Source organism: Trichosurus vulpecula, chromosome 7 (assembly GCF_011100635.1).
Source record: "Trichosurus vulpecula isolate mTriVul1 chromosome 7, mTriVul1.pri, whole genome shotgun sequence".
Classification (NCBI taxonomy): domain Eukaryota; kingdom Metazoa; phylum Chordata; class Mammalia; order Diprotodontia; family Phalangeridae; genus Trichosurus; species Trichosurus vulpecula.
The window spans coordinates 16496272-16523149 of NC_050579.1; the positions used below are offsets into that span (position 1 = coordinate 16496272).

At 46.0% G+C, this 26878-nt stretch overlaps 1 protein-coding gene across 2 annotated transcripts in view; it reads right to left on the reverse strand.

The window, feature by feature from the left end:
• ETV5 (ETS variant transcription factor 5) overlaps positions 1–26878 on the reverse strand; it is a 74239-nt gene that overhangs the window by 17070 nt on the left and 30291 nt on the right. For both annotated transcript variants that reach the window (XM_036766997.1, XM_036766998.1), the window contains exons 6-9: positions 25504–25633; positions 24344–24670; positions 5560–5807; positions 2728–2787 (exon numbers count right to left, since the gene is read on the reverse strand). In XM_036766997.1, the coding sequence (XP_036622892.1) occupies positions 2728–2787; positions 5560–5807; positions 24344–24670; positions 25504–25633 (765 nt within the window). The remainder of the gene's footprint in view (positions 1–2727; positions 2788–5559; positions 5808–24343; positions 24671–25503; positions 25634–26878) is intronic.

The following is a 26878-nucleotide window of genomic DNA, read 5'->3' on the forward strand; positions in this document are numbered from 1 at the left end:
TAACTTCTCTGAGCTTCAGTTTTCTTATCTATGAGGAAGAGACAACACCTGCAGAACTTCTGGGATGGATGTGAGGATTACATGACATATTACACACACACACACACACACACGTCATTAAGCTACTGAAGCTTCAGGCTGCACTAAGACTTTGGGGACACCCTGTGTACATATATTAAGTGCTCAGAAAGCCTCAGTGTTCTATAAATGTCAGTTATTCGGTCTTATTTTTGTAGTCTAAGGCCACAGGTAAAATGCCAAATTACATATTCTCTCAAAATCTGTTCCTATCCACTAATTTTACGTTTCAGCTCTGAAAACACAGACTCGGAATCTAAGTCGGAGAGTCCAACGCCATATTTCAAAGTGTACAGGCCTGCTTAAATTAGCAAGTTATTTTTAGGTCTTTTTTTCTTTCTCAAAGACTAAAATATGCACAGTATAGAAAGGAAGAAAAGGGAGTTTCAATTAGATGCTAGGTATGGCTTCCTGCACTCCTCCGGAGCAGGCCTGCCTGTCCAGATGGCATCGTGCCTCTTGCTGAAACATCTGGCAGTTGCCATGAGTTTGGGTGAAATGTCAGTTACATCTGCATTAGCGGTCGCACCGGTTGTGGACAGGAAGGAGGTACTTGCTTTAGGGAGGAGGCGGGGAAGCATTAAAGGGTTCATGGTGGCAGCGAGGGGATTGATCTCAGATGCAGTCACAGACACTTGTTTCTCTAACTGCTTCTATAGGCATCATCCAAGGATGGGAAAAACATGGCGGGCTAATTTAAGGTAGTCGATTAGACTAGCCTCGAAGAACACATCTGACTTCTGAAGTCTGTCTGGGGGATGGAAGTGAGAGAAGACAGGAAGAAAGCACCCAGGCTGAGCTGTGCGCACAGAGCAACCCAATGCATCTCCTAAAACACCATCTTTAGGTATGTGCTCTTTCCCTAAATGGGGCAATTAACACTTCCCACCCCCTTTTTCTGCTCCTCAGTTATATGCTGCAAACACTAGCTGATGGAGCTTGTGAGTCCCTCAGAACTATGGCTGGCCAAGGCATGGGGCCAATGGGCAGCTCTTTCTTGCCAGTGACTGGACACTCTCTTAGAACCCAACATGACCATTTCTGGGGCTGCAATCTTCCATGGATCTCGGTGTGAAAAACAACACTGTTCTGAACTAATGTTTCCAAAAAACCCAATCCTTCTTAGGACTGCTGATGATCTCTTTCACTCAAATTTCCCAATTCTATGGAAAAGAGGTTCTTGTGAATAAATACAGATATTGTAACCCTACATGAAGGATACTCCTGAAACCGAACTGGCTTTCTATTCAAGAAGGGGAGCGTGAGATGCCTCATCAACAAACCAAGCTGTACGCTAATGTAGCTGGCTGCCCTCCTTTCGAGACCCTCTCCAATGCCTCAGCCTGGTGCAGAGGTGACCCTCAATCTGACCAACAGTATCAGTGATACCTAAGCTAAGAAAGCCTTCACCATTGCTGTATATGCTGGCTGAGGGCTATCCAGTTACACCCTTAAGATCAAGACCTGGGTCAGATATTTTTTATTTGGGTCATAGAAATCCATGAAGGTAATCTACAGAGGGAGGTGTAGAGGAGCCGAGGTTCTCATCGGAGGAGGGCAAGCCCAAGTGATGAAACTTCAGACTGTTCAAGGGTTAAAGCATGTGACTAATTGACAGTAGGTTGGCAGCACAATCTTCATCTATCAATGACAAAACATTCTGTTCTCTATCTGTTGTTTTATCTCCCGCTCTACATGTAGCCTCTTCTCCCTTCACTAAGACAAGTTATAAATGGTTTATTCTTTACCATGTGGCCCCTTCAGGGTGACACCTACTTATCAAGGCAAGGATAAATGTAATTAATTTTTGTTACCCTCATCCCTGCCTGCTCTCAGATAAAGCAAAGTCAGGATCATAATTCAAAACTTTATCCCCAGGCCTTCCTTTGTCTGCATAAAAGTATTTACAGCAACATAATCCCAACCCTTTTCAGTGATACTAAAAAAGGTGATGTAATCTTTACTTTTTTCTAACGTCTTAAGTCCTCCTCTGATGCCTAACAATGGCTTTGGAAGCCGTATCACAGTGGAGCTCAAATCCGTACAGGTCCAATCCCACACAAGAAGGTTGTTGAATACAATGTTTCAATTTAATTCAACTTAACACAAATGTATTAGGAACCTACTACAGGCCCAACCCAGTAACAGGTGATAGAGACCTAGGACAAAAATGAAAACAGTCCCAGTCCTCAAGGAGCTGACACTCTAAATCCCAACGTGTCCACTGTTCAAGGACCAGCCTGCCTACATCTGCAGAAGCTTGTCAATCAAGAGGTGGCTGTCTTGTGAAGAGTGTTTTCAAGCTCCAGCTCCCCAGGAACACCACCAGCTAATGGAAAGCAGCTGTACTGAGTGCAGTGAGATCTGGTCCTTGAAGGACGTGAATGCACGTCCTTCCCTTCTCCAGAGAACAGAGAGCGGTCTCTTGTCATACAAGAGAAGATGAACAGATAAGGTGTCAATATGACCTCCTCATGATACAGTGTCTAAACAAAGCTTCAGAAACCTCCTTGGTGCTTCCTACAGCTCAACTAACCTTTGCAGCCATTATAGAAACACAGTTGAGCCTGTGATAGGAAATGTTAGCTTCTGACATGCATGACTCTGGGCTTACTTGGGGCCACACAGCCCAAAAAGTTAACTGCTTACCATCATGGCTGCTGGAGAAATAGCCTCCTCTCATGTAGGATGACTGGCAGTTAGGCACTTCTGAAAGCAAAGCACAAAGCGGGATCAGTCATGTAGTGGAATAGAAATGTTCATTTGACAGTTGAATCCAATAGGGAGGCGTCTCAGGGAGCTGGCAACTTAAACCACCTGCCTTACACAAGGAGAGGCCTTTTTGGTCCCCCAACTGGGAGCTGTGCAAGCCTGAATCCGAGTAAAGAACGTGGCAAAGGAACAAGGATGATCAGCCTTGGCGGATAGGAGCAAGAGGGGCAGTGGCAGGGTCTGAGATCTTAGGTCTTTGCTTGGGGTTCATAGTTTCCTTTCAAATTAACTGTGCTGAAGAGAGAAGTCTGGGCATTGGGGGAAACCTTGGGCAAAGAGAAGGTCAAGCAGAGGTCCTGAGAGTGCCAGCAGCCCACCCTGGTGGGGAGACAAGAGCACCTTTACCACTATCTGTGGAAATGGTGACACTGTATTAATATCCTTCATTTTAAAGTGTCTAATAGTGAAAAAGAGAAGCAAGCTCTGCAATCCTCCTAGGCTGCTGGAGTGGGTAGGGAGGGACAGCAGCCTGAGAAGTCTCCCCACCTGCTCCATCTGACTGCCCATGCTCACATTCAGAGCTCAGAGTATTTTTAGATCTAAAGAGATTAGGGGATTTAAAGACAGGCCTAAAGCTAGCCGTACTGGGAGATTTGGAGGGTTTGGCAAAGGTATTTCAACCACCTTCTAAGAGTATCAAAGTGAACCAGGAGCACACTCAAGCACCATCTTCTCTGGAGAACTCCTGAGCACACCGTCCACCGGTAACAAAGGCAGATGAACCTGCCCATGCTGGGTGTGCAACCCCTACGTCCCCATTCTCTAGTCCACCTCGATCCGGCTCACATTTGAGGAACGTGGATACAGCAACTTGCACATCTTACTTTAAACTGAAAATCCACTTGAGAAACAAGACTAGCTGAAAATCACCGTTTCCCAGGTCTGAGAAGGAGCTACTCTTGACTATGGCAAGCTGGTCACATGAACTCCAAGAAGTATTGGGAAGGGCTGGGTGAGAATTGCCACGGAAATCTGAGAGCGACAAATGCCCCACCCTAAGGTTTTGTATTTTTCTGGCCTGAAGCAGCCAGCGCCCTCACTGGCTGACCCTTCACTCCTTCCAACAGGTGCCTGACATGTGCTAAACTTGATCTGGGGGAGGATGACAGAACATTCTAGTTCTCCTTCTGCAAAAGCAGCAAATGAAGTTCTTGCAAACCTGGCCCCTCAAGGAGGAGCCGCTCCACTCTGCCTTGGGCAGCCTGGGCCAGCAAGGGGCACGAAAAGGTCAGGGTTAGTGCAGAGGCCACAGCCTCTGAAACATCTCTGTCACGTTGGTGTGGGGGCAGAGCCCAATGGAGCCCCCAGTCATCTGGGGTAGAGGACAAAGGTGAGAAGACAGCAACTACCTTGTCATGACCAAGAGACAAATTCCAGTCCCTTCTGCCCTAAAGGGCCCACCTGCCAAAGTGGGTCACTCGGGTGCATTTTCAAACGTGGGCTAACACGTTCATTTAAGCTGGAGCTTTAACAATACTTCCTGTAACTCAACACCAATCTCTCAGTTGCCTTCCCAGGCCACATTTCTGAGGCTTGCAACTGAATGGCTCGGGGAGATCACTGGCATTTTTTTCCAGGTAGGAGGCATCATGATTCAACAGGGACAGTGAAAAACAACCAACAATGTATGCTTTTCCAGGGAGAGCTAGGATACATGCAGCTCTGAATTACAGATCACTCTTAGAAAACCTCTCATTATAAAAAGGAGAGTGATACACTGAATACTGAGTCTCTCTTTTGTAAAGCTATTTTGAGGCCCTCAAGAGTTTGGCGGATTCCAACAGACTGCCACAAGCCTGGGAACAAGGCTACAAGCAATAATGAAACATCCCTCACTCCACTGCTCCCAGGCCTCATCAGTTTTGGAAACAGCTTCCTAAAAATGAGATTCTAAATGAGTTTTATTGGGAACACAGTCTGTCACCATGGCATCCTGGAGGAAGGTCCCTGAGGGGCCTAGTCGAGGCCCCACCAGGACGATCCTGAGCTGCTGCTTTCCTTTCCCTCATGGGCCTGTCTGTCATCCAAACAACCCAGGGACACGAGGGCAGGGCAGGAGAGAACAACCCAAATCTGAGGGAGGCAGGGCGGCAATCTGCGGATCTGCAGGTGAACCTGGCCTGGGTGTATGCAGGGCCAATAGCAGAGAGGCCTGGTTCAGACTTGCCATTGGAACTGGAATTTATGGGTTCTGCATTTTCTGAAATCCTTTGCAATGCTCTATTAGAATATTTCTTCTTTTATGATAGATGCAGTTTCTCTTGCCTCCCTTCCCATCTCCTAAGAGGCTGAAGGGGGGACTCTTGCTTTTGTGGGAATATGGACTAGAGCCAGTTTAAGAAGTGCTGAAGGTTTTGTGAGTGGAAAAAGTCCTGGACTAGACCATCTCTAAAGTCCTCTTCCAATGTTAATACTGTCTCCTGTTATGGCAGGTGGCCTTTCCTGTGGTGCTATTCCTCTGAGTGCCTCATCTCACCTACCAGATTATAATCCCCTTGAGGGTAACAGATCTCTTCTTCAGCCTCAGTCAGGACATCACCTTCATGATATAGTCAGTCCTCTTTGAGAAGGAAGGACCATTGCCACTGCCACCACCACCACCATCACTGCCACCGGCACTGCCACCACCACCGCCACCGCCACCACCACCACCACACCTTAGGACAGTGCCTTGCACCCAGTTGTTGCTCAGACACCATTCATACAAACCTGAATCAATGCAGTAATCCCTGGGCTCTTGCTTGATACCCATTGGCGACTGGTAGCCATGTGTCGGTGGCACTCCAGGTATTCCTGGAACACCATGTTCATAGAGAGGGTCAGGATACTCTTGTTTGAATCCCTGAGGTGGTGGGGGAGCTGCAGGGACAATAGGCTCGGACATCTGTCGGTGGTACCCTGGACGATTGTCACCAGGAGGAAAGGGGTGGCAGGGTTCAGACATCTGTCTCTGAAACCTGGAGGAAGAAACAGTCATTTGCTCAACTAGAGATATCATAAAAGGACATGACACATGCAGCATATGGAAGGAGCGGACTTCAAACCCTACGCTGGGGGGGAACCTGTGGTCTCGAGGCCACAGGTGGTCCTCTAGGTCTTCAAGTGTGGCCCTTTGACTGAGGCCGCAGGTTCCCCATCTCTGCTAAGAACACCTAGCTTTGGCCTGGAAGCCCAATACAAGGAGATGTACAAGGAGGGGTGTTTGCCTTGAGGGTGAACAGTCTCTATTCTTTACAAACATGATATGGTGCCTAATTTTCAACCTCTTATGCCTAGAGGAGGAAGGATGAAAAAAAAAAAGATTTCTTGACAACACTGGGGTAACCTCTCAACTTTCCATGAATGGTTTTTTCACACCTGGCATACTGCTTGGCACACTCTGCAAATCAGATGTACGTGTCTTCACATTTGCAAACTGTACTAACATAATTCATGGTCACTCCTTCCCAGCAGGTACTAAGTAGCCAAAACCCCGAATCTCCTGAAATCAGAGAATATGAAACAGCTGCCGACCTACTGCATGCAAAGCATTTGTACTGTGCTTAGAGGAAAATGGGTATGAATATGTGCACAGAGAGTAGAGTTGGAATATGTAGCAATTTGGAGAATATAAAGCAAATTAATTTTGAAAAAGGTTTAAGAAAACCACAGAAAGAGTTCCCAGAGAATCTGTCACAAGTTTTAGAAGAAAAGCTGAATCCAATCAGTCAGAGGCAGCTGGTGGGACAGCTGCATGAGCACTAGGCCTTGAGTTAGGAACACTCAAGTTCAAATCTGTCCTCAGACACTAGTTGTGAGACCCTGGGCTGGTCACTTAATCTGTTTGCCTCAGTTTCTTTAACAGTAAAATGAGGATTAAAAACACCTACTGCCCAGAGTTATTATAAAAAACAAATGAATTATTATTTGGAAAACAAAACACCCATCAGTGTCTAGCACATAGTAGGCACCATGTAGATGAGTGTTCCCCTCCCTTTCCCTGGGGCTCTGATCTGGTCAATATTTTTTTTCTCAGTCTCTTGAAGGAATAGATGGCAAGCTTAACAAACTGGCAAATGACCCAAAGCAGGGAGGGACTGCTAAGATACTAGAGAGACCTTGCCAGGCTCTGTAAAACAAAAGGCCGAAGAGAACCAGTTTATATTCAATAGGGACAAATATGAAACTCTACACTTGAGTTCAGACAAGGAGACAGCCCATCTAGGCTTGGGGTCAGCAAGCTACAGTCAAGGGCCAACATTTTTTTCCCATCTTTTATACAATAAAACATTTAAAAATGTAAAAACCATTGAGAGTAGTTTGCAGACCACTGATCTAGACAATTTTTCACACAAAAAAGACCTGTAGGTTCGAGCTAACTCAAGGAAGTGTGGGTGTACAAATAAAAAGGCAAGGTGGTCCTCGCTCTGAGGGGGCTCTCATTCTATGGGGGAGACAACACAAAGGGAAGGTTTCAGCCGCAAGCCAGATGGTGGAGACCCTGGCTCCTCAAAGGCAGCAGAAAGCAGATGTGAACGCCTTTTAGCATCAGCTCCTCCAATAAAATCATGTCAGTTTCTGAGGCTGACCAGTGACTGGACAGTGCCAAGGCCTCCCTTCTATAGGTCTCCACTTGCTGAGGTTGCAGGTCCTGCAAGAGCCATCCCCAGGCTGTATCTCCACAGGGGCCACTTCCCCAGGATGTCAGCTGAGGACAGTGGGCTGGAAGCCTGGCTATTCCCAAGGCTCTTAGCTTTGGGCTCCTGGGCTGTCTCCATCTGGGTCTGAGGGAAGGTGCTGTTGGGGGCTTTAACTTGGCTGGCACAAGCTGCCCCCTGTGTCTCCCTCAGGGGGCCCATTGTTTTAGCTATGCTGATAAATACCTTATGGAGAGCAGTTGGAAACTGAGAAGCGTAAATTCTAGAATGAGAGAGGATGTTTCTCCCCACCTCACCCTTTCTGCGGTGAAGAGGGTCTAGATCAGGAGTTCTAAACCTGGGGTCTAGGCACTTGTTTTTAAAAATATTTTGAGAATTGCATTTCAATAAAATCGGTTTCCTCCGTAAGCCTATGGATTTCATGCACTTGAAAGAATGATTCTGAGAAGGGGTGGCTCTGGAGGCTTAACTAATCTCTGCTCCAAAGGATGACAGCAAGGAGAAGGAGGGAGCGTGAAAACTTGACATGCGAGGCCTAGTGAAGGAAGTGGGGAGCTTTGGCAAAGAGCAGGAAGACTGTGGAGGGGATGAGGAAGCTTTGGGTGAATTGATCTGAATGGATCAGATTCTGCAGCAATATAGAGAATGTTCTAGAAACAGAGAACTAGTAATAGTTAACAGTACTCACGTTTATATCGCACTCACCACATGCTAAGCGCTTTACAATTAGAATCTCATTTAATCCTTACAAGGGAAGTGCTATTGTTAGTCCCTTTTTACAGATGAGGAAACTGAGGCAGGCAGGAACGTGACTTGTCCAGGGTCACGTGGCTCTTAAATGTCTGAGGCAGGATCTGAACTCATGAAGATGAATCTCCCTGACCCCAGGCTCTATGCGCTGTGGTTCCACCTCAAGATCCAGAGCTTGAAGGAACCTCAGAGACCACCTAGTCCCACCCCTCATTTTTTACACATGGGCAAACTGAGGCCCAGGAAAGTTCAGTGATTTGCCCAAGGTCCCACAGGCAATGAGCATCAGAGGCGCCTCTGATCCTGGTGCCAGCCTGCTTTCCATCATGTCAGACTGCCTTCCCCACCAGAGCTGTCCAGAATTAGACTGGACCCCCCCCCCCATCTTGAAGCTTTTCTCACCATTATTTTCTTCATCTGTAAATTAGGACTGAGACTGTGATGAGTCTAGTGCTTTGCAGACTCCAAAGCACCAGAGAAATGTGGCCTCATCCCCTTCAGGCTGGATGGTCACAAGCTGGTGATATGGGGAAGGAAGCCCTGGACCAGCCCAGGTTTGGCCAAATGACCTTTACAATCCTGAAATGCTAGAATTGCATCTAAAAATGCATTTTCAATTGACTGTGCAGGACAGAAGGGCCTGCTGGTTACGTGTCAGTATTTGGTGCATCTCCTAAAACACTGTCAGTGCCAACAGTATCATTTTAGACTGTGGACAATGGGAGTGATACGTGCCCAGTGGCTCACATCCACACCAGTGGGGACTAGGCCAACCCCTGCTGTACAGAGGGTCGAGCTCACTCCAGTGTGTCCCAGCCCAAGGGCTGAGGGGGTCGGCATCTGTGGGATCACAGACTCACAGGCCCTCTCCAGCTTGGCCACCTCCAGTTGTTTCCATGTATGGTAGTCTCTCGATGGGCTCTGAGGGCATGTTTATCTGAAACCTGAGTTTCAAATGTCTGACATTGAGAGTGTGCATGGGCACTGTGTGACTCGAAGGGGATTTTCAAGCAGGGAATAGAGAATAGGGAAGAGGCCAGAAAAGGAAGACTTAATCCCAAAGACCCTCTCCACTCCGGAGGGGAAAGACATACCTTTTCTCTCTCTCCCACAGCTTCTACTCCCCTTTCTTATCCTCCACCTCCCTCTCCCTACTCCAAACACCTTGAAAGGCTCTTTCTATCAATCAATTGCTCTTGATGGCACCGAGATGGCCAGGGTCCCTGTGGCTTGTAACCAGAGTCTCTACAGCTGACAGGCCCAGATTACTCCACTTCCGCTCTGTGTCCATCTCCCCTTCTAGGATGAAACCCTAGAGCCAGGCTGGTATGGCCCCATCAGGAAAAGGCATTTTCAGAGGGCCACCAGCCAGAAATCTCTGAATTTGACTTGAAGGTAGCTTACAGCTCAGATACCTCTTAGCTGCACTGATTCTGAAGCTCAGGCCATTTAGGAATGGCATGTTTGGAGAGGGATGGAGAGAAAGGTAAAGGGCTGGTTGCCTAGTGCAAGGGAGAGCACGAAACACCACTATGTTCAGGAACAAGCTTGATGCTGACTTTCTTTGTGCAAACAAGGGAACTGATTCAGTTCTTGTCCTTGAGTTTGGCAGACCATACCCTGACCTCTGTTTGAACTCTCCCCCTCCCCACAATCCTGGGAAGGATCTCGAGTGTGGCCTGTATGCGACACAAGGACAACAAAGAATTCTCTTGTTTACGGACTTAATGAAGGCCCTTCCTCTAGCCCATGCCCCCAGCAGAGCCCTCACCATCATGAGGCGACCTCTGACTACAGAGTGAGCCCAACTGGCGCGAGTTACAGCCGAAGGCTCTTTCGGTGCCCATCTATTTAAGGAACCAGCTATTTGTTTGTCAGATTTCTATGGTGCCTCCCTCCAAAGAGCTCACCCACGCTACCAACATTTGGTTTACATTAAGAAAGCCGCCAGATACTTTTTCTGCATTTCCTTTACTCTGACTGCTGCCAATACACACAGTCAACACAATGCTTATGGCAAAAATGAGAGAAGCGTGCGTTAGATGACACACAGGTGCCCTGGGGGCCACCCCAAGCCAGCTGCAAGATAACCATTAAGTCCCTCAAGAAACCAATACCATTTAATGCTTTCATTAGGGTCACAGAGGAAGGGGGAAAAGAAAAGATGTGCCAAACCCAGAAGCTCAGCAAAAATAAGGCAGCTCTTAAGGAAATGGAAGGGAAAAAAGGTGTGTAATGAATATACAGAGTGCAATAAGACAAAGGCAGCAATACAATTACAGGCAGGGGAATAGTAAATCACATTCCTCATAAAAAATGCCCCAGAAGAGAGAAGATGACAGACACCATCTAAGACTTCCTATTACTGTTTATTCTTCTCCTGCCATATAACTTAGAGATAAGCCATTGTAAAAAAACAAAAGCCTCAGGCCTGAACTCCAAGCCTGCCAACCCCGCCTAGATTCAATTTTGCCTTTCCATAAAATATTAAAAGGTCTGCAAAGATAACATCCTCCTAAGGCTTAAGAAATGTTTAATCGATTTCTGTAGTTCAAACACAGGAGCAGCAAGGTGATCAAGGGTGTAGATATGTTGGCATGATATTTGAAGGCTTGGATATACAATGCGTCTATTGATAAAGCAGAACAGCAACAGGAAAGATCAGGGTTTATTTAAGTTTAAAAAAAACCCACAAAAAACAAATTCCTGATCTCTAGAGAAAATGGAAATATGAAGCCTGTAACAGCAGTGAGGCGATTTAAGCCTCTGAAAGGAAAGCCTATTCATCATTTCAAGGCACAAATACAAAATATCAGCAGTCTTCTGCAGAGTAAGTACAATCTTTTTTTTTTTAATTTTGAAAATTTAAATCAGATATTAAAAAGTTTTACAAAAAGTTTGAAAATACATTGAAGCTCAAATGTTAGCATAGAATGAATTTCTTAATATGCTGCATTTGAGAATGTATATTCATGCAGTCTTTTTCATTTTACAGCTAGGTCACAAAAGGTCCTGTATCGTCTGGAGGGCCCAATTCTACAGACTTCCCTAGGATTTCTCTAAAGATTACTTAATTGTTTTTTCTGACTCCTTATCCATTATTTTTATATCCTCCATTACACTAGATGAACCTGGGTAACACTATTACCCAGGAGTCTATTTAAAGGGCAGACACATCAAACGGGCTTCCAAAGAAAGGAGGAGACTTAGAATCATGCTATGTGATAGATAAGACTTTGAAGGAGGAATTGGGATGTTTCTCCTGGAGAAGAGAAGGCTTAGGTAGGGACACAAATCCTGTTTTGAAGATCTTTTATGTGGAAGAAGGATCAGACCTGCTCCAACAGCAGTGACCATCAAAACTATCTGGTCCTGGCTAAGAAATAGACTTGATGGGTCAGTGGGATAGATTAGGTGCACAAGAAATAGTAGGAAATGACAATAGTAACTTAGTGTTTGATAAACCGAAAGACCCAGACTCTGGGATAAGAGCTCACTGTCTGACAAAAACTGCTGCGAAAACTGAAATGATAGAGCACAAACTAGGTATGGAGCAACATCTCACACCATACACCAAGATAAGGTCAAAATGGGTACCTGATTTAGACATAAAGGGTGACACCATAAGGAAATTAGAAGAGCATGGAATAGTCTAGAAGTCTAGAAGAATTCATGACCAAATAAGAGATAGAGAGCATTACAAAATGTAAAACAGATAAATTTGATTATATTAAATTAAGAAGCTTTTGCACAAACAAAACCAATGCAACCAAGATTAGAAGGAAAGCAGAAAGCTGGGAAACAATCATTTCTCAAATACATAGAGAACTGAGGGCAGGAGGGAGAAAAATTTTGAACTCAAAATCTTGTAAAAATGAATGCTAAAAATTCTCTTGACATGTAATTGGGAAAAAATGCTATTAAAAAAAAGCACAAAAAGCTACTGCGACAATCCAGGTGAAAGTCAGATAACAAGCATTTATTAAACATTCAATTTTTTAAAAAGCCAAAAAACTCTCAGACCTGTTCTATCAAGTTTCCAAGGGTGGACCCTTCCCTCCCCCAACAAACCCAACAAATCAGAGAATGGGGAGGAATTACAGATGGGGAGAACTCAGCTCAACCTCCACGGAAAAATATTAAGAAGAAATGGCTGAAAATGAAAGGAACCACCTCACCATTAGTCAAGATGTTCAGAGCAGGAAGTCAGTGATGACCTGTTAAGGCCTCTGAGAGGCAGCGGGCCTAGCAGCTGCCATGCTAGACTTGTAAAACATGGAAGACCAAGGTCTGAATCCTGACACACACACAAGCTAGGTAATCCTTGGCAAGTCACTTAACCCCTCAATTTCTCTTCATTTGTAAAATGGAGAAAAGGCTTGTCCCTTCCTACCTCCCAGGGCTGTTGTAAAGCCCAATGTTTTACGGGAGCAGGCTAGAGAGGGTCAAGCTGCATGACCTCTACAGAGACTCCCTAAAGCCAAGAGTCTGTGCTTGGGAGCTAGAACAACCTGGTATTTCTGTTCCTCATCCTTACTTGGCTGCAATCATCACCACATCAGAATACATCCTTCTAACTCACTGGGAATCCTTCAAAGAAAGCTCCAATGAGAGAATGCAGATGGAAGCTGACAGCACATTACAAATGTTGGCTCTTTTACAATCACAAAGCCAAATAGCTCATTTCTTGGGACCAATGTGCTGATGTTCCAGCATTTCTGCCTTCACGAGGCCCTCATGTTAGCAAAAGCCTTTGGAGCTTCCCAGAACTTGGGCTTTTCCAGCAAGACCCCTGGGGCCTGGCTCCTCTGGCTCAGACAGGAACATTCAGCCTCTCACTTACCTGTCTTTGACTTTCTCCCTCTTTCTGCTTGAACAAGGAAGAAATATAAAAGTTGGTGACTCTTCAGGAGATTTCTGCTCCTCACTTGAGTTTCTTTTTCTTCTTTCCACGAACCAGAAGGCAGAGAAAACTCTATGCTTTGTGTTAAGTGCCCATAATCAATCTTGTCCAACTCTGAAGGCTACTTGGATACTTGATGCAACTTTTTTACTCTGTAAGAAATAGCTTTTCTAGCTCCCCACCCCTCTCCTAGTCAATACCACCACCATCATCTTAACATTTACATAGCACCTACTGTGTGCCAGGCACTGTACCAAGTGCTTTACAAATATTATTTCATGTGATCCTCACAATAACCTAGGAGGTAGGTGCTATCATTTTCCTCATTTTACAGGTAAGTAAGGCAAACTTAGGTTAAGTGACTCACCCAGGGTTACACAGCTAGTAAATATCTGAGACTGGATTTGAACTCAGGTCTTCTAGACTCTATCAACTGCACCACATTTCTATTAACAATTTTCTAGCAGTCTACAAATTTTAAAACTCACCTCTACAAGAGAGAGCCTCAAAACCTTTTTCTATAGGGGCCAGAAAAAATTAAAGCAATCTTGGTAAACAGAAAATTTCATGTGATGCTAAAATCAAAATTTGAAGTGAACTTTAGGCAGATATTTAATGAAGTTTCACAGCAGCTAATGAGCCACAGGGCATGTAATAAGGGCCAAACATACAGAAAGCAACTACATAATTTGAGAGAGAAATCTATATCTTACACATCCTTGAAAAATAAGGGCAAAGAATACGAAACTCTATTCAACAGATGCAAAAAAAAGAGAGACCTCCCTTGTATTCTATAGTCTATATTATGAAAAGTCAAGAAAAGGACATTGAGGGGAAAGAAAGTAAGAAATATAGAGGGGAAAAGACTAACAGAAAAAAAAGACAGAAGACAGATGAGAGAGGGAAAAGAAACCACACATGCCTATGTACATGTAGGTCAAGGTAAGAGATCCCAGAAGACAGAGATAGATAGACTTTTATATTGACATAACATATCCATCATGTATCTTGAAAAAATGCTATCATCAACAAATCAAAATCCTGTGCAAGTTTACAACAAGAGGAACAAATGAACATTCCACTTTGGATGGGTATTTGCTCCACGAGAGGGGTGAAGTTAAATGTCAAGGCATCAGTTTCAAACTGGCACCAGGCAAAAGCGCAAAGTCTTGGAAGTTGAATTCTGCCCTTATGAAAACAGGGCAGTTCAACAGGCATTGGGCATGTGCATTGGACAAAGACATCGAAGGCTCTGGCTGATGGAATGAGGAATGGGTGTTGGACAAGAAAAAAGAGGAAGAATCATTGTTTAACCTGGAGGAAAATTCTGCCACCAAATTCTAATTTATATTTTTAATACTTCAAGATGACAGATCATAGTTCTAAGGAGCCATAAGGTGTGTAATGGGGTCCAAACACACAAACAGCAGCTAGATAAGTGGAGAGACTGCCAGAGAATTTAACCTGTCAGAGACAGATCATAGCTCTTGTACTAGATGGGGCATAACGCCTGGCACACAGTAGGCTCTTAAGAAATGTTTATTGAATGAACGCATGAATGTGGTTCTAAAACTTTAAAATCAAGAAGCATTCCTCTAGTACCTACTCGGGCCTCAAAACTTTTTTTCTACAGGGGTCAGAAAAAAATTAAGGCAACCTTATTAAACAGAAAGTTGAACATGAAGCTAAAATGGAAATTTCTGGTGAATTTAGGCAGAAATGCTAGGCACCAGGAATACACATCCAAACAAAGAAATAATCCCTGCTTGGAAGGAACTTACATTCTTCCATAAAGGACATGTCTAAGTATAATAAAGTGGAAAGAGGGCACTGGTAGTGGAGGTGATTAGGAAAGGCTCTGTGTACAAAGTGATGTGAGCGGTGTCTCGGAAGGAAGAGAGGGATTCAATGAGACTGGATGCATCCTAGGCAGGGGAAACAGCCAGTGCCAGGATTTGGCAACAGGAGATGGATGCTGGGTATGAAGAAGAGACAAGGGCAGTTTGGCAGAGTCATAGAGTACAAAAGAGGAAAGATAGGTTAGGTAGGGAAAGGTTTAAAAGCTGAACAGAAAAAAAAGGGAGGAGTGGCACAGAGATGACTGAGCTTCTAATCTGCCAGAGAAGATTAGCTTTAGCAGAGAAAAGGGCTCCCCCTCTTTCTACGAGATTGGGAGAAAGGAAGAGAGAGAGTGGGAGATGATGTCAAAGGGTTCTGAGAAGAGGCAGCTCAAGTCAAATGGCCTTAATTCTTTTAGTAGTGTAAGAGGCAAGGTCCTCAACTAGGAGAGGTATGTGTGGTCGGCTGGAGAGAAGGGTTGGAAACACTTTTGTGGGAATAAGATGGGGAATCAATTAGGGAAGGATAAAAGCACTGCCTTGCTACAGTGAGGGACCAGTTGAGGTTGTAGTACATACATTTATGTTGTACGTGAATATGAGAATGCACAGTTAGCACAGTTTGACTTCCTCCATCTCCATTCAGTAGTGAGCACAAGTGGAGGGAGGGAGGGAGGGAGTGATTCAGGGTTGGAATCTGTCCAGAAATGAGCAGCAAGAGGACAAGGAGGGCAATGGATTCAAGAGGAAAGGGCAGTGTAGAGCTGAATGTGTTAACAACAGTGAAGATCCCAGAGGGAGCAAAGTCAGAACAGGCAATGAAAGGGTGTAAGAAAGAGGACGTGACAAGAAGCAACCCTATTCATTAGAACTTGGTGCTTCCGGAACCTTTGGTCCTCACTTGTATCTTCCAAATGATGGCTTGAGAACCCTACCAGAGTCAATCAGGCCCACTGTCTCTTTGCCAGTTTGTGACTGTATGATCAAGCTCTTCCTTCTCTCTAAGACTTTAAAGAATGAAAAATAATTTTGGGGAGTGGAATAAAGTTGACAGGGTAAGCAGACCTAAAATGCAAGGAGAAAGAAATAGTCAAATAACTTTAAACACGATACATCCCATAATCCAATTTGGTGAGATAGTCCCCATGAGTGAACCCTCCAGACCCCTGAAATTTACCCCCTCTCAGTGTTAATTTTTTTTTTAATTAGGAAGAAGGGGGGAAATTTTAAGCATTTGAAATGGAAATCTTTTAGAAAATGCATTCAATACTACTTTGTTTTCAGAAACAGGGTTATGTGCACCATGATTCCACCCTTTCTCAGTAATATTAGCATATCACAAGGAATGACAATTACTGTGCTTTGCTATTAAACAGTAATGTTGCCTGTAAATTAGCCCCAAGATCTGAGTTCCTGTCGGATGGCCAACCCACAGACCCCATTCATCAGTAAACAGTTTAAAACCAGCAGCATAAACGGACTGTGACCTGGGTTAGAGGTGGTCAGAAGGACCAAGCTGGGAAAGTGCCACGTTTTCTTAACATGCCAACTCTCTCCCTGGAACACAGGAGTATCTTTGCAATGGCCACACTCTCTCAACATTGTCTTATGGCTGCCAATCGCAGGAACAATACTGTCTCTGAAGAGTCACAGCTGAGGATTGACCAAAAGATAAGAGACGCGTAGGAGCAAACCCACAGCATGACTGCAGCAGACATGGAGGGAAGGAAGGAGGGAGGGAGATCCATACTGACAGGGTCTCAGAGTCATCTGGGTATCTGAGTCTCCTCTGAATTTTTCACTCACTTCCTTTGATGGTGGATTGTCAAGCCATCACATCTAAAATCTGACCGGACTCCTTCTAACTTACTACTTCAAATCTTCTACAGAATGGGAACCCCATACCTAAGGTGGTTAGCGTAAATAGCCTCTTAGTGAGAGTAGAATGTTTCTTACAGGATCATAAGGCCATAGGCTCGAGGTGGGAGAAACTTTGGAGGCCTTGTAGGCCATATCTCTGACTTTACAGATAAGGAAACTGAGGCCCAGAGAGGTTAAGTGACTTGTCCAATATCACACAGGCAGCATGTGGCAGCCTGTGACTCCAAGTTTGGTAATTTTTTCCATCATGCTTCGAAGCTTCAGATACTATTACCTGAAGAGGTAGAAGCTGCCAGGCTCACAGAGCGAGAGGTGGAAGGGACCTCACAGGCCAACCAGCATGAGCCCCCCATTTTACAGATGAGGAAACTGAGGTCGCAAGAGATTAAATGACTTGCCCAAGGTCACACAGGCAGTAAGGGGCAGTGCCATGATTTGAACTCAGGTCCATCATTTTTTCCACTGTCCATAAGCCCCCCAAGGGCGGGGGCTAGCAACTTTTTGTCATGGCATCTTCAGTGCCTAGGCACAATGCCGTGCAAGCTGTAAGCAATTAACAAATATCTGTGGAACTGCTTATGAATAAAAAAGTCGGGTTTGATTTTCTTCTGGCAGCTAAAGGGGTTTTACTCTCTTTGGAAGTATCACAGTAAGGTTTACTTTGGATTAAGATTTCACCAATCTGAAATCTAACGTGAGAAGAAAAAAGATCTGTCCTGAAAGTAGGTCAGGGAATGCATAGGAACAGAGCTATGAGCCAAGAGGGAGGTGTAGACAAACGGGGCACGGGGCTGGCAGACATCCAAGGGCACCAGCCAGGGCCTGGGACACAGACAGCACAGTCAGGGGGACAATGACCAGGCCCATTTACTTGGAGAAGAGGGTTTGTATGAGAAAGCAGACAAGGATCAGACTGCAGTGTTCTTCAGCAATACGGGGCTTAATAATTGCTTGTACCTGACTCCCTGCACAGTTAAGGCAATAGGGACCAGTGTGGAGAAGCTGAGTCCTGAACTAAAGAATCTGCCCTCCATTTTGCTGGCAGTGGGACCAATGGAAGGCTTCCAAGCAGGTAAAACGGGGTGGACAAAGTGGTGGTTTAGAAGATCAGCCTAGCAGTGGGGTATAGACCACTGACAGAAAAACAAGGCTGAGAGCTGAGCCTTTGGGGTGTGCCCACATTTGAAGACGGGGGAGGAAAAAGGAGAGCCAGAGGACACAGAGTAGTAACCAGAGGAGGTAAGAGAAGAACCAGGACAGTGTCATGTTCCGGATGTCAAGAAAGAAGAGAATTTCACACTGGACGGTCGAGTCAGCAGTGTCAGAACAATGAAAGGGAGGACCAAGAAGCCCCTGAATCTGGTGGCCAGCAGCTTCTGGGGCCTCATGTAGAGCAGCTTCAATAGAATGGTGAAGGCTGGGAGCCAGACTGCAAGGTGCAGAGAATGCACAAGTAAAGAAGCAAACAAGGAATAAAAACCACGCAGGGATCCTGTGGAGATGAGCTCATCACTCCATTTTACAGGCCAGAGGGGCAAAGGAGGTAGCATGGGGCACAGTCAGGGTTTGAACCCAGGATCTCCCACGTTACCACCGGTATTATATGCCTAACCTTGGGAGCAGTCCTTAAGCAGCCTCCAGGAAGGGCTGGTTGTACATCACGAAGCACTCTCCCAGCTCCCAGAATCCACTGGGGAAAATGTGGCTAATGAGCACATCAACAGGAAGACTTAAGAAAGGGAAAAACCAGACCAGACAGGGCCAGGAGGCCCCTTAGTGACTGACGACCTTGGGAACCTTACTGTCCAGCTCTGTCTGGGCCACCAAAAGTGTTATTTTACCTCCATGTTCATCATTGCCAACGAAAAGGCGGATAATCTAAAATGATTAGTATTATCGATTTAGAAAAAGGGGACTGCACCGCCTGGGACCAATTCCCTGAATTTTCTCAGCTCTTCCTTCCTACAAGGGGGTAACTGGGTTGGAGCTGGTCCAGCCCAAAGATCTGATGCCAACCTGGGGGACCGTGAGGGGTTGACCAGCACCAAGAACAGCTGTCTGCAGCTTCCTCTGGCACTTGCTTCTGAAGGGACTGGGAAACGGCAATCTTGGCTCAGCGTGAGAACAACTAAAATAGATTATCTCTGGACAGTCAGAGCTCCCCCCAACTTGGACATCCTGCTTCTTTTCATCTCATGCTCCCCGATCCACTTGTCCTACCCACCATGGAGGGGGGAGCAAGATGTTCCTGCTGACCTGGGCATCTCCCTAACGAGCCTCCTCCAGGTAGCTCCTGCTACGTCTGTGTGTGTACCCCCTTCCTTCAGGAATACCAGTTATATACTTTAATGCTGGAGAAATGAAATGTTGAATACATGAACACAGGAGCATTTTAAATGAACTTATTCAAGCACACCTAATCATTTTAATGTCAGGTGGCCTTTGGTGAACACAAAGTCAATGGCCGTTGGGGCAGCTGCCTTTTGCTACAAGGACAGTGTCCTGGACTTTTATAGGGCCCAATAATAACATGTGAATAAGGGAATAGAAGAGCATTTATTTCTAGGTGCTAGGTCCAGTGCTAAAGGAAGCAAGTCTTTTGCTGTAAAGTCAAGTCCTTGCTCTCCAGTGAGTCTCCATTCCATTCTCATCGAGGAAGACAATGTGCAGGGGAGCTTGAGCACACACATATGGGGATGGCTGGGCAGTGTGAGTGGCAGAGCCCAGGGTCCCAGGGTCTTGAAGTTTTCACAACAAGTAGCAGGCAGCTAACTCAGTGGTTTTCAAAGCCAGTCCCCTGTACCCTACGGAAGGCCCTGCTTTATTTACCAAGGCATGGAGTTGAGGTTGGTACTTCTTCTTTCCTATTCTCCCAAGTACAGGTAGAACCAGGGGGCCCTGAGTGCCAGACTCCAAAAGTACACTCCAGGGAGTATACTCCCTCAATAAAAGAAAAACATATCATCCAATTCTTCTTTCTTGGATAATTAAGGGGACAAATATCACCCCACCCCACCTTAGGTCCCCAATGCTTCTGGTCTTTGATGCTCTAATTCCTAGCTTCATCCTCCTCGCTTTCTGAGATTGCCACTCAACTTTCCCCCAGGCTTCTCTTACAGCAGTACACAAAGAAATGCCCTATTGTTGACTCATTTGGGGGAGGGATGGTGTGGCAGAGACACCATTAAGGAGTTAGGAGGTACCAGACAGAAACAAGGAACCAGCATATCAAAGACAAATTTCACAATTTTGCCCAGGGTCTCCATTTTTTCTTCAACTGCACAGCACAAACATTCTCTGTGAGAATATATTATCTCATTGCTAATGATGTGAGCTTAGTTTACACTGTTAAGAAGACTTCCACTTATCTGTTTACACAAATTTCCTACAAAAGCAACAGTGATTGGAGACGCAATGCAGTGAAACTAGGAGTATGATAGCATAGTTTTATCCACAGCCTCCCCCTGGATCACTGCCTTGTCATGGTGGAGGGGCTTGCATAGCTCAATGACACTAGGAACTAGGCCATGCAGTTACCAAGATGGACATGTCACAGTGGTGAGTTCTGACAAAAAGTTATCCACAGGGGAAGAAAATGGAAACTACTCCAGTACCTTTGCCAAGAAAACCCTGTGAACGGGACTAAAATGACAAAAGAGATGACACTGGAGAATGAGCCCCTCAGGTCGAAAGGTGTCCAATACGTTACTGGGGAAGAGCAAAAGACAACAGGTAGTTCCAGTATTGATGAATGGGCGGGGCCAAAGCTGAAGGCAGCTCAGCTGTGGAGGCCTCTGGGGACAAAAGGAAAGTCTGATGCTGTAAAGGTCAATATTTCATAAGAACCTGGAATGTAAGATGTAAGATCTATGAACCAGGGTAAGTTGGATGTGGTCAAATAGGAGACAGAAAGATTAAACAATGACATCCTGGGTGTCGGTGAACCTGAATGGACAGGAATGGGTGAACTGGTCCCACCACCTACCTCCTGGCAAACAGAGGGAGAAGAAATGGAAGCAGATTTTATCACCTTACTGACAAAGGTCTGTATCATCAAATCTATGGTTTTTCTAGTAGCAATGTATGGCTGTAAGAGTTGGACTATAAGGCAAGCTGAACACCACACAACCAACGCTTTTCAACTGTGGTGTTGGAGAAGACTTTTGAGAGTCCCTTGCATAACAAGGAGATCAAATCAGTCAATACTTAAAGAAATTAAATCAGGCTATTCACTGGAAGGTCAAATACTGAGCTTAAATGCTTTGGCCACCTAATGGGAAGACAGGGTTCATAGGAAAAGAGCCTGATGTGGGGAACGACGGAAGGCAAAAGGAAAAGGGGACGACAAAGGATGAGATGGATAGAAAGCATCATGGAAACAACAAACCTGAATTTGGACAGACTTTAAGAGATGGTGGAGGGTAGAAGAGCCTATGCTGTGGTCCAGGGGGTCCTGAAAAGTTGGGTACAACTCAACGACTGAACAACAACCAAAGCTTACTGTACTCATTAGACTGGTCATTAGAGAAGCTAGATGGCTGGATGGCTCAGCACAGACCCTCACAAATCTACCAACACTCCTCTGCTCTTTTCTCCATCTCCATCCTTCTCGACCTCTCTACAGCCTTTGACACTTAATCGCCATCTTCCCCTTGAATCCTGCTCTCTCTTGGCTCTCCTACCTGTCTGATGGCTCCTTCTCCTGCTCCTTCCACATACATAACTGGAGATAACAAACACATCCAGAGTACGTGGAAGACGGTTTTAGAGGGAAGGCCCTGGCCGGGATGGACAGGCACTGGGAAGGTCACAAGGTAGGATCTGGGCTGAGTCTTTAAAGCCAGGTAAGCTAAGAAGCAGGGGGGAGGGGGCAGAATGTTCCAGGCCTGAGGCAAAGGAAGGCATGGTGGTCAAAGATGGAGGAACAGTGAGTAAGCCAATGTTTGGAGGACAGTAAAGTGTTAAGAAAACCAGTAAGGCAAGAAAATGTCTGGTTGGGAAGTGCTTGCCATGTGAAACGGAAGCTTTTGATCCTAGAGGTGATGAAAGCAGGGCACTTTACTTTGGTATTTGGGGCTCTAGCCCTCAGATCAGTGCTTGGCATACAGTAAGCACTTAATAAATGCCTCTTCTGACTTTCTATCATTAATTCCCCACTGCTTCTCCCCTCTGGAAGGCTGGAGGGTAGAGCAATAAACTCCTCCCAAAGCCTTCCTTCATAGAGGGCTCAGATCTCGGCATCAACAGCTCCCCAGGGACCCCCCTGCCCTCTTCCCAGCTTCCTTTTGTGTGTGGTCTTCCCTCATTAGACTGTAATCTCCTTGAGGCAGGGAAGGTCTTTTGCTTATTTGTATCCCCAGCATTCAGCACACTGCCTGGCACACAGAAGGCCCTTAATAAATGTTTATTGAACTGAATTCATTTATTCACTTACTGCGATTCAAGGGCCTTCTTCCTTTTGGGATCCATTTTCTACTCTATTTTCTACTGCTTCCTTCAGACACACTTTAGGGCAGGCAAACTGAAATATCCCAGTTCTCTAAACATATCCAACACTTTCTGGCCTTTGGACTCAAGTTTCTTTTCTCTCTGCCTGAAAGGCCTTCCCACGCACCATTCAAAGCTTTGCAGAAAACCTTCCCTTCTTTCATGCAGCCTTCCCTGATCCCCCAAGGCTGGAATTCTTCTCCCTCTTTTGAAACCTCACAGCACTGGGAGCCTTTTCTTTGTGGTACTTTCTACACTGGCAATTATATCCCAGCTGTTTGTATAACTCTTCTCTCCTGGACTAGACCGTAAGCTCCTCAAGGGCAGGACCTCATCTAGCCTTACGAGAACAGCAGGGGCAGAGCTGGGCTTTTGCAGAATTCCTCTCAAAGGGTGGATTCGAGAGGCTGGCAATGAGACAGGAAGCTGGGCTCTCAGGCTCTGAATTTTAGCCATGGTTCTTCTGGACCCTGCCCAAGGTGCCTCAGATAGAGGAGGGCCTTACCCAATGTTTACTGAATTGAAATTCTTTTCCCTTGAAAATGGTTTCCCAAATACAGTGAGGGCCTCCCCCTGCTCTAGGTCTGTCTGCGTCCCCAGCACCTAGTAGAGATGCTTAGCACATGCCTGTTGAATGAATAAAAGCCTCACCATCTCCTAGCCAATCGAGGGAAGAGGAGGCTTTTGTTAGTAACCACTCCTTCCCATCCCCTACCCAGAAACAGGACTGTTGAGGTACAGTTTGTATTGTTTGTGCCTTTATGGGAAAAGGAAAAGAAACTGGCCACAGAGAAGCAACAGAGTGAAAAGAAGGAAAGAAAGAACCTAGTGTGTTGTTTAAAACCAAAGGCGGCGGCAGCATCCTTCCCAGTACACTGCAGATTCAGGCCTGGACAGGCTCTTCCCTTCTCAAGGCCAGGAGAGAAGGCTGCTGATCTTACTGGGCAGGGACAGGACAGCAGCTGCCCAGAAGCTCCCATTTCTGAGGTGACCTTGTGGTTTTTACAAACCTCTTAAGCTCACTGATCTTCCTAATAGCCAGGGAAGGGAAGTGGGGAGATGGAGAGGGATCAGAGGGACACTTTTGTATATGAAGAAACTGAGGCTCCATCCCATAGCTGGGGAGAGCCCAGGTAGGGCTGTGACCCATCCATGTAAGCTGAGCTGCAATCAGCCCACTTCAACCTCATCGGTCCTACTGCCTTCCATGGGGAGAGGTGGCGGCAGACTGGGGCAAATTCAAAAGCACCTCAAGTGCTGGACTGTAACCGGCTGGCAGCGAAAAAGCCAGTGGTGGCTTTCCCATGACCCTGGACCAGTCTTTGTGTCTCCATTTTCTTGGAGGAAAGCATAAAAAACACTGACCTGAAGCCAGATTTCTGTTGTGAACCGGGTCATTAAAATAGGCTCCCAAAGGCCACTGAGACCAAGCCTTCTGTTTTACAGATGAGGAAACAGGCCCAGAAAGACTTGGGAATGTCAGAGACAGGATTTGAACCCAAGGCTGCCTGACTCCGAGTCCAATGCTCTGTTGATTGCACCATGCCACCTTTTATAAGGTACAAGCTGTTTGCTGAGCCCATCACTTAGAGATCTTCCCTAATATGGATGCAAAAGGCAGCAAGGGAATGCCAGGCAAACAGCCCCAAGGCCCTCGGCTGGCTGTTGGTGGTGGCCTAGGAGGAAGGAAACCTGAGGGGAGACCCAGGCTGGGGGCAGGAGCACGTGCTGACCTGTCTGACAGTGTCTGTCTCTGTCTGTGTCTCTCCAATGGGAAGAGCAGCATTTCCCCAACCCTGGCCCACTTCACAAGGATGGTGAAATGTCTATAAACCACAGGGGATGCCTCCCAAGGATACCGAGACATTATGAGGGCTGGTACCTGGGGCTTAGACAGCGGGAAGCTGAACAGCGACATTCCTTGGCCCTTGCTTCCTGGGCAAGCAGCAGAAGAGAAGGGTCAAAGGGCAAGGATACAGACCCAAACTGGAACCTACCTCGGTTCAGATGGATACTGGTTCTCAGGCATCATCTTTGGCATCGGCATGGGTTGATGTGGTGGCCGAGGGATGGCAAAGGTTTGCTGCTGTTGCCTGGGTTCATGAAGGGAGTGGGTGGCAGGTACAGGAGTGGGGGTGGGAACAGGGACGGGGGCTGGGGCAGGGGCTGGGCCTACCCCTTGCACAGGGCCTGCCGTGGGAGCATGGGCTGAAGCCTGCACAGAAGTGGGAGGGGGTAGCAAGGAATTCTGATGAGTTGGTGACAAAGGGGTGGTGGGAGGGGTTAATGGCTTGAACCCAGAGGGGGGCTTCCTATCGTAGGCACTGTAAACAGAAGAGAAAAGGAGAAGGACCATCATGCGGCAAGTAGGCCACTAGCCTGGCTCCCCTGCCCCTTCCAAGGCTTCTTTGCATCTCATTGTTGTCAGGAAGTGAGAGCATTAACACAGTGAAATTGCTGGCAGCCCCAAGGGAATGTTTGTACCTCAGCAAAGTGGCTGCGTCACAGACTTAACACTTGGAGTGATTTTCTCAAAGATAATTTTAGCCCCTGCTTCCGGTTTTTTCTTTTAAATAATCATTAGGGCTATTTTTTTGGAGGATGGGGAACCACTGATAACCCACCCATAGCTTCCCTTTAATATATTATATACTGCATAATGTATTATGTTAGAATTACCTGGAATGAACCAGGCTCTTTACCCAAGAATTTATTTCTGCTAGCACATTACTAGAAATAACATGACTTCTCCCCTCCCGTGCCCACCTCCCTTTGCCAGGCAGATCTACATTTACTGTATTTAGAGCAAAGAATGATTGCAAGTAACCTCTATTCCCAAAGGCCTGGATATTCCTTAAGTAAAGGGCACGGCAGCGAGGCCTTCTGCATCTACTCCCACTTCTAGATAACATCTTTGGTGTTTAAAGTTCACATTAACATAGGACAGACCTGAGGGGGAGGGGCAGGAGAGGAGAAGGGACCCAAGTACTGGGGGGCAGTTGGTCTGTGGCTTTAAGGGGATCATTTCAAGACTCTCATGGTCCTCAAGCTGCAGTGATTTCTGTGTTTCTTCTCAGAACAATGGCCCCAAGTAGAGAGGCCCAAGGGGCTGGGCCCTGGAGAGAAAGCCCCATGCACCGGCCCCCCAGCCACCTACCAATAGTTGTAGAGGCACTTCTCGCCATAGTTAGCACCAAGGCCTTGCTCATGGCTACAGGAGGACAGCTCGGCAGACGGGCTGTGCAGCTCACGCTTGATCTTGGCTGGAGGCGGGGCATGAAACACCACTGAACACCAAAAATAAGGGAGAAAGAAAGAGAAAAGGGAACAGATGAACAGGAAATCCACACAGCCTCCTTCAAGCCTTCAGTGAGCAAACAGAACTCGTGTCAAGCCATGTGACGGAGAGCCACACACTGCACACGAGAACTTTCCATTCTAAACCGATTAAAAGTAGTTTAAAGATGGAACCATCATCTGACCTTTTTATTAGCCAAGTCTCACATTTCCTGTCTAGAGGCCGATTTCTGAAGAGGTTCAGCTCAAATCCTACCTTCCACAGGAGGCCTTTCCCAGGGCCTGCCCATACCCTCCTTCCCTGAGATTTCTTCCAGTTGAGCAGATATTGACATCTTGTTTGTACATAAGTGTTCCAACAGCACCTCTGAGTTAAGACTCCGAGCTCCTTGTGGGCAGGGACTGATTTTGCCTTTCTTCTGTATTCCCAGCCCTTAGCCCAGTTCCTAGCACACAATAAGCCCTCAACAAATGCTTACTGACTGAAACCTTTTGAACTATCTTGTATTTGGTGGGCTTTCTCACTGTCTTACACAAGTTGGTGGTAGATTTACAGGAACCAAAGAGCTTTAAAAGACAGGTCACAAAAGACAAGAAAATGTAATCTGAAGATCACACACCCCACTATCTGCTCTGAATTGAATGTCATGATTTCAACATTATTTTCTGATGGTAATTATATAGTTCCTGAAGTTACTAGAAGAGATAATGCACCACTGGAAGAACTTTTGAAGTAAAAAACAATAATTGTTTAGATAAACATATGTATACAAAAAAATCAGAAAAAAATTTGAATTTTTCTATTGCCATTTGGGTCAACTACAACTGGGATTCTTCTGAGATCTGAGTGTCCCAAGACCAGGCATCCATATAGTATCACCAAGAGAATGAGATTCCTGGCAGCAAGACGTGGTCCAAAACTGCTGAAAGCCCTTTTCAACACCGGCCTTTTCACAAGTGCAAGTCAGTCTGCTCTTCTATTAAATTCTGGGCCCAGAAGTAGGACCTGTCCAAGGTACAGGTGTTGATGGAGTAACTCAAGCATCTACCTAACCAATGGCACCTCACAAGCCTGGGCACATGCAGTCCTCACCCATTCAACCACTTGGCTTTTGCAATGTGCAGAATGCTGGGCCAAACCCTTCTGAGGGCACATGGCTCTCATTAAGGAGGTGTGATGGCATTCCAGGATAGCTCTCTCTCTGTTATGCTATACAAGGTAAATTAAGGTGGGG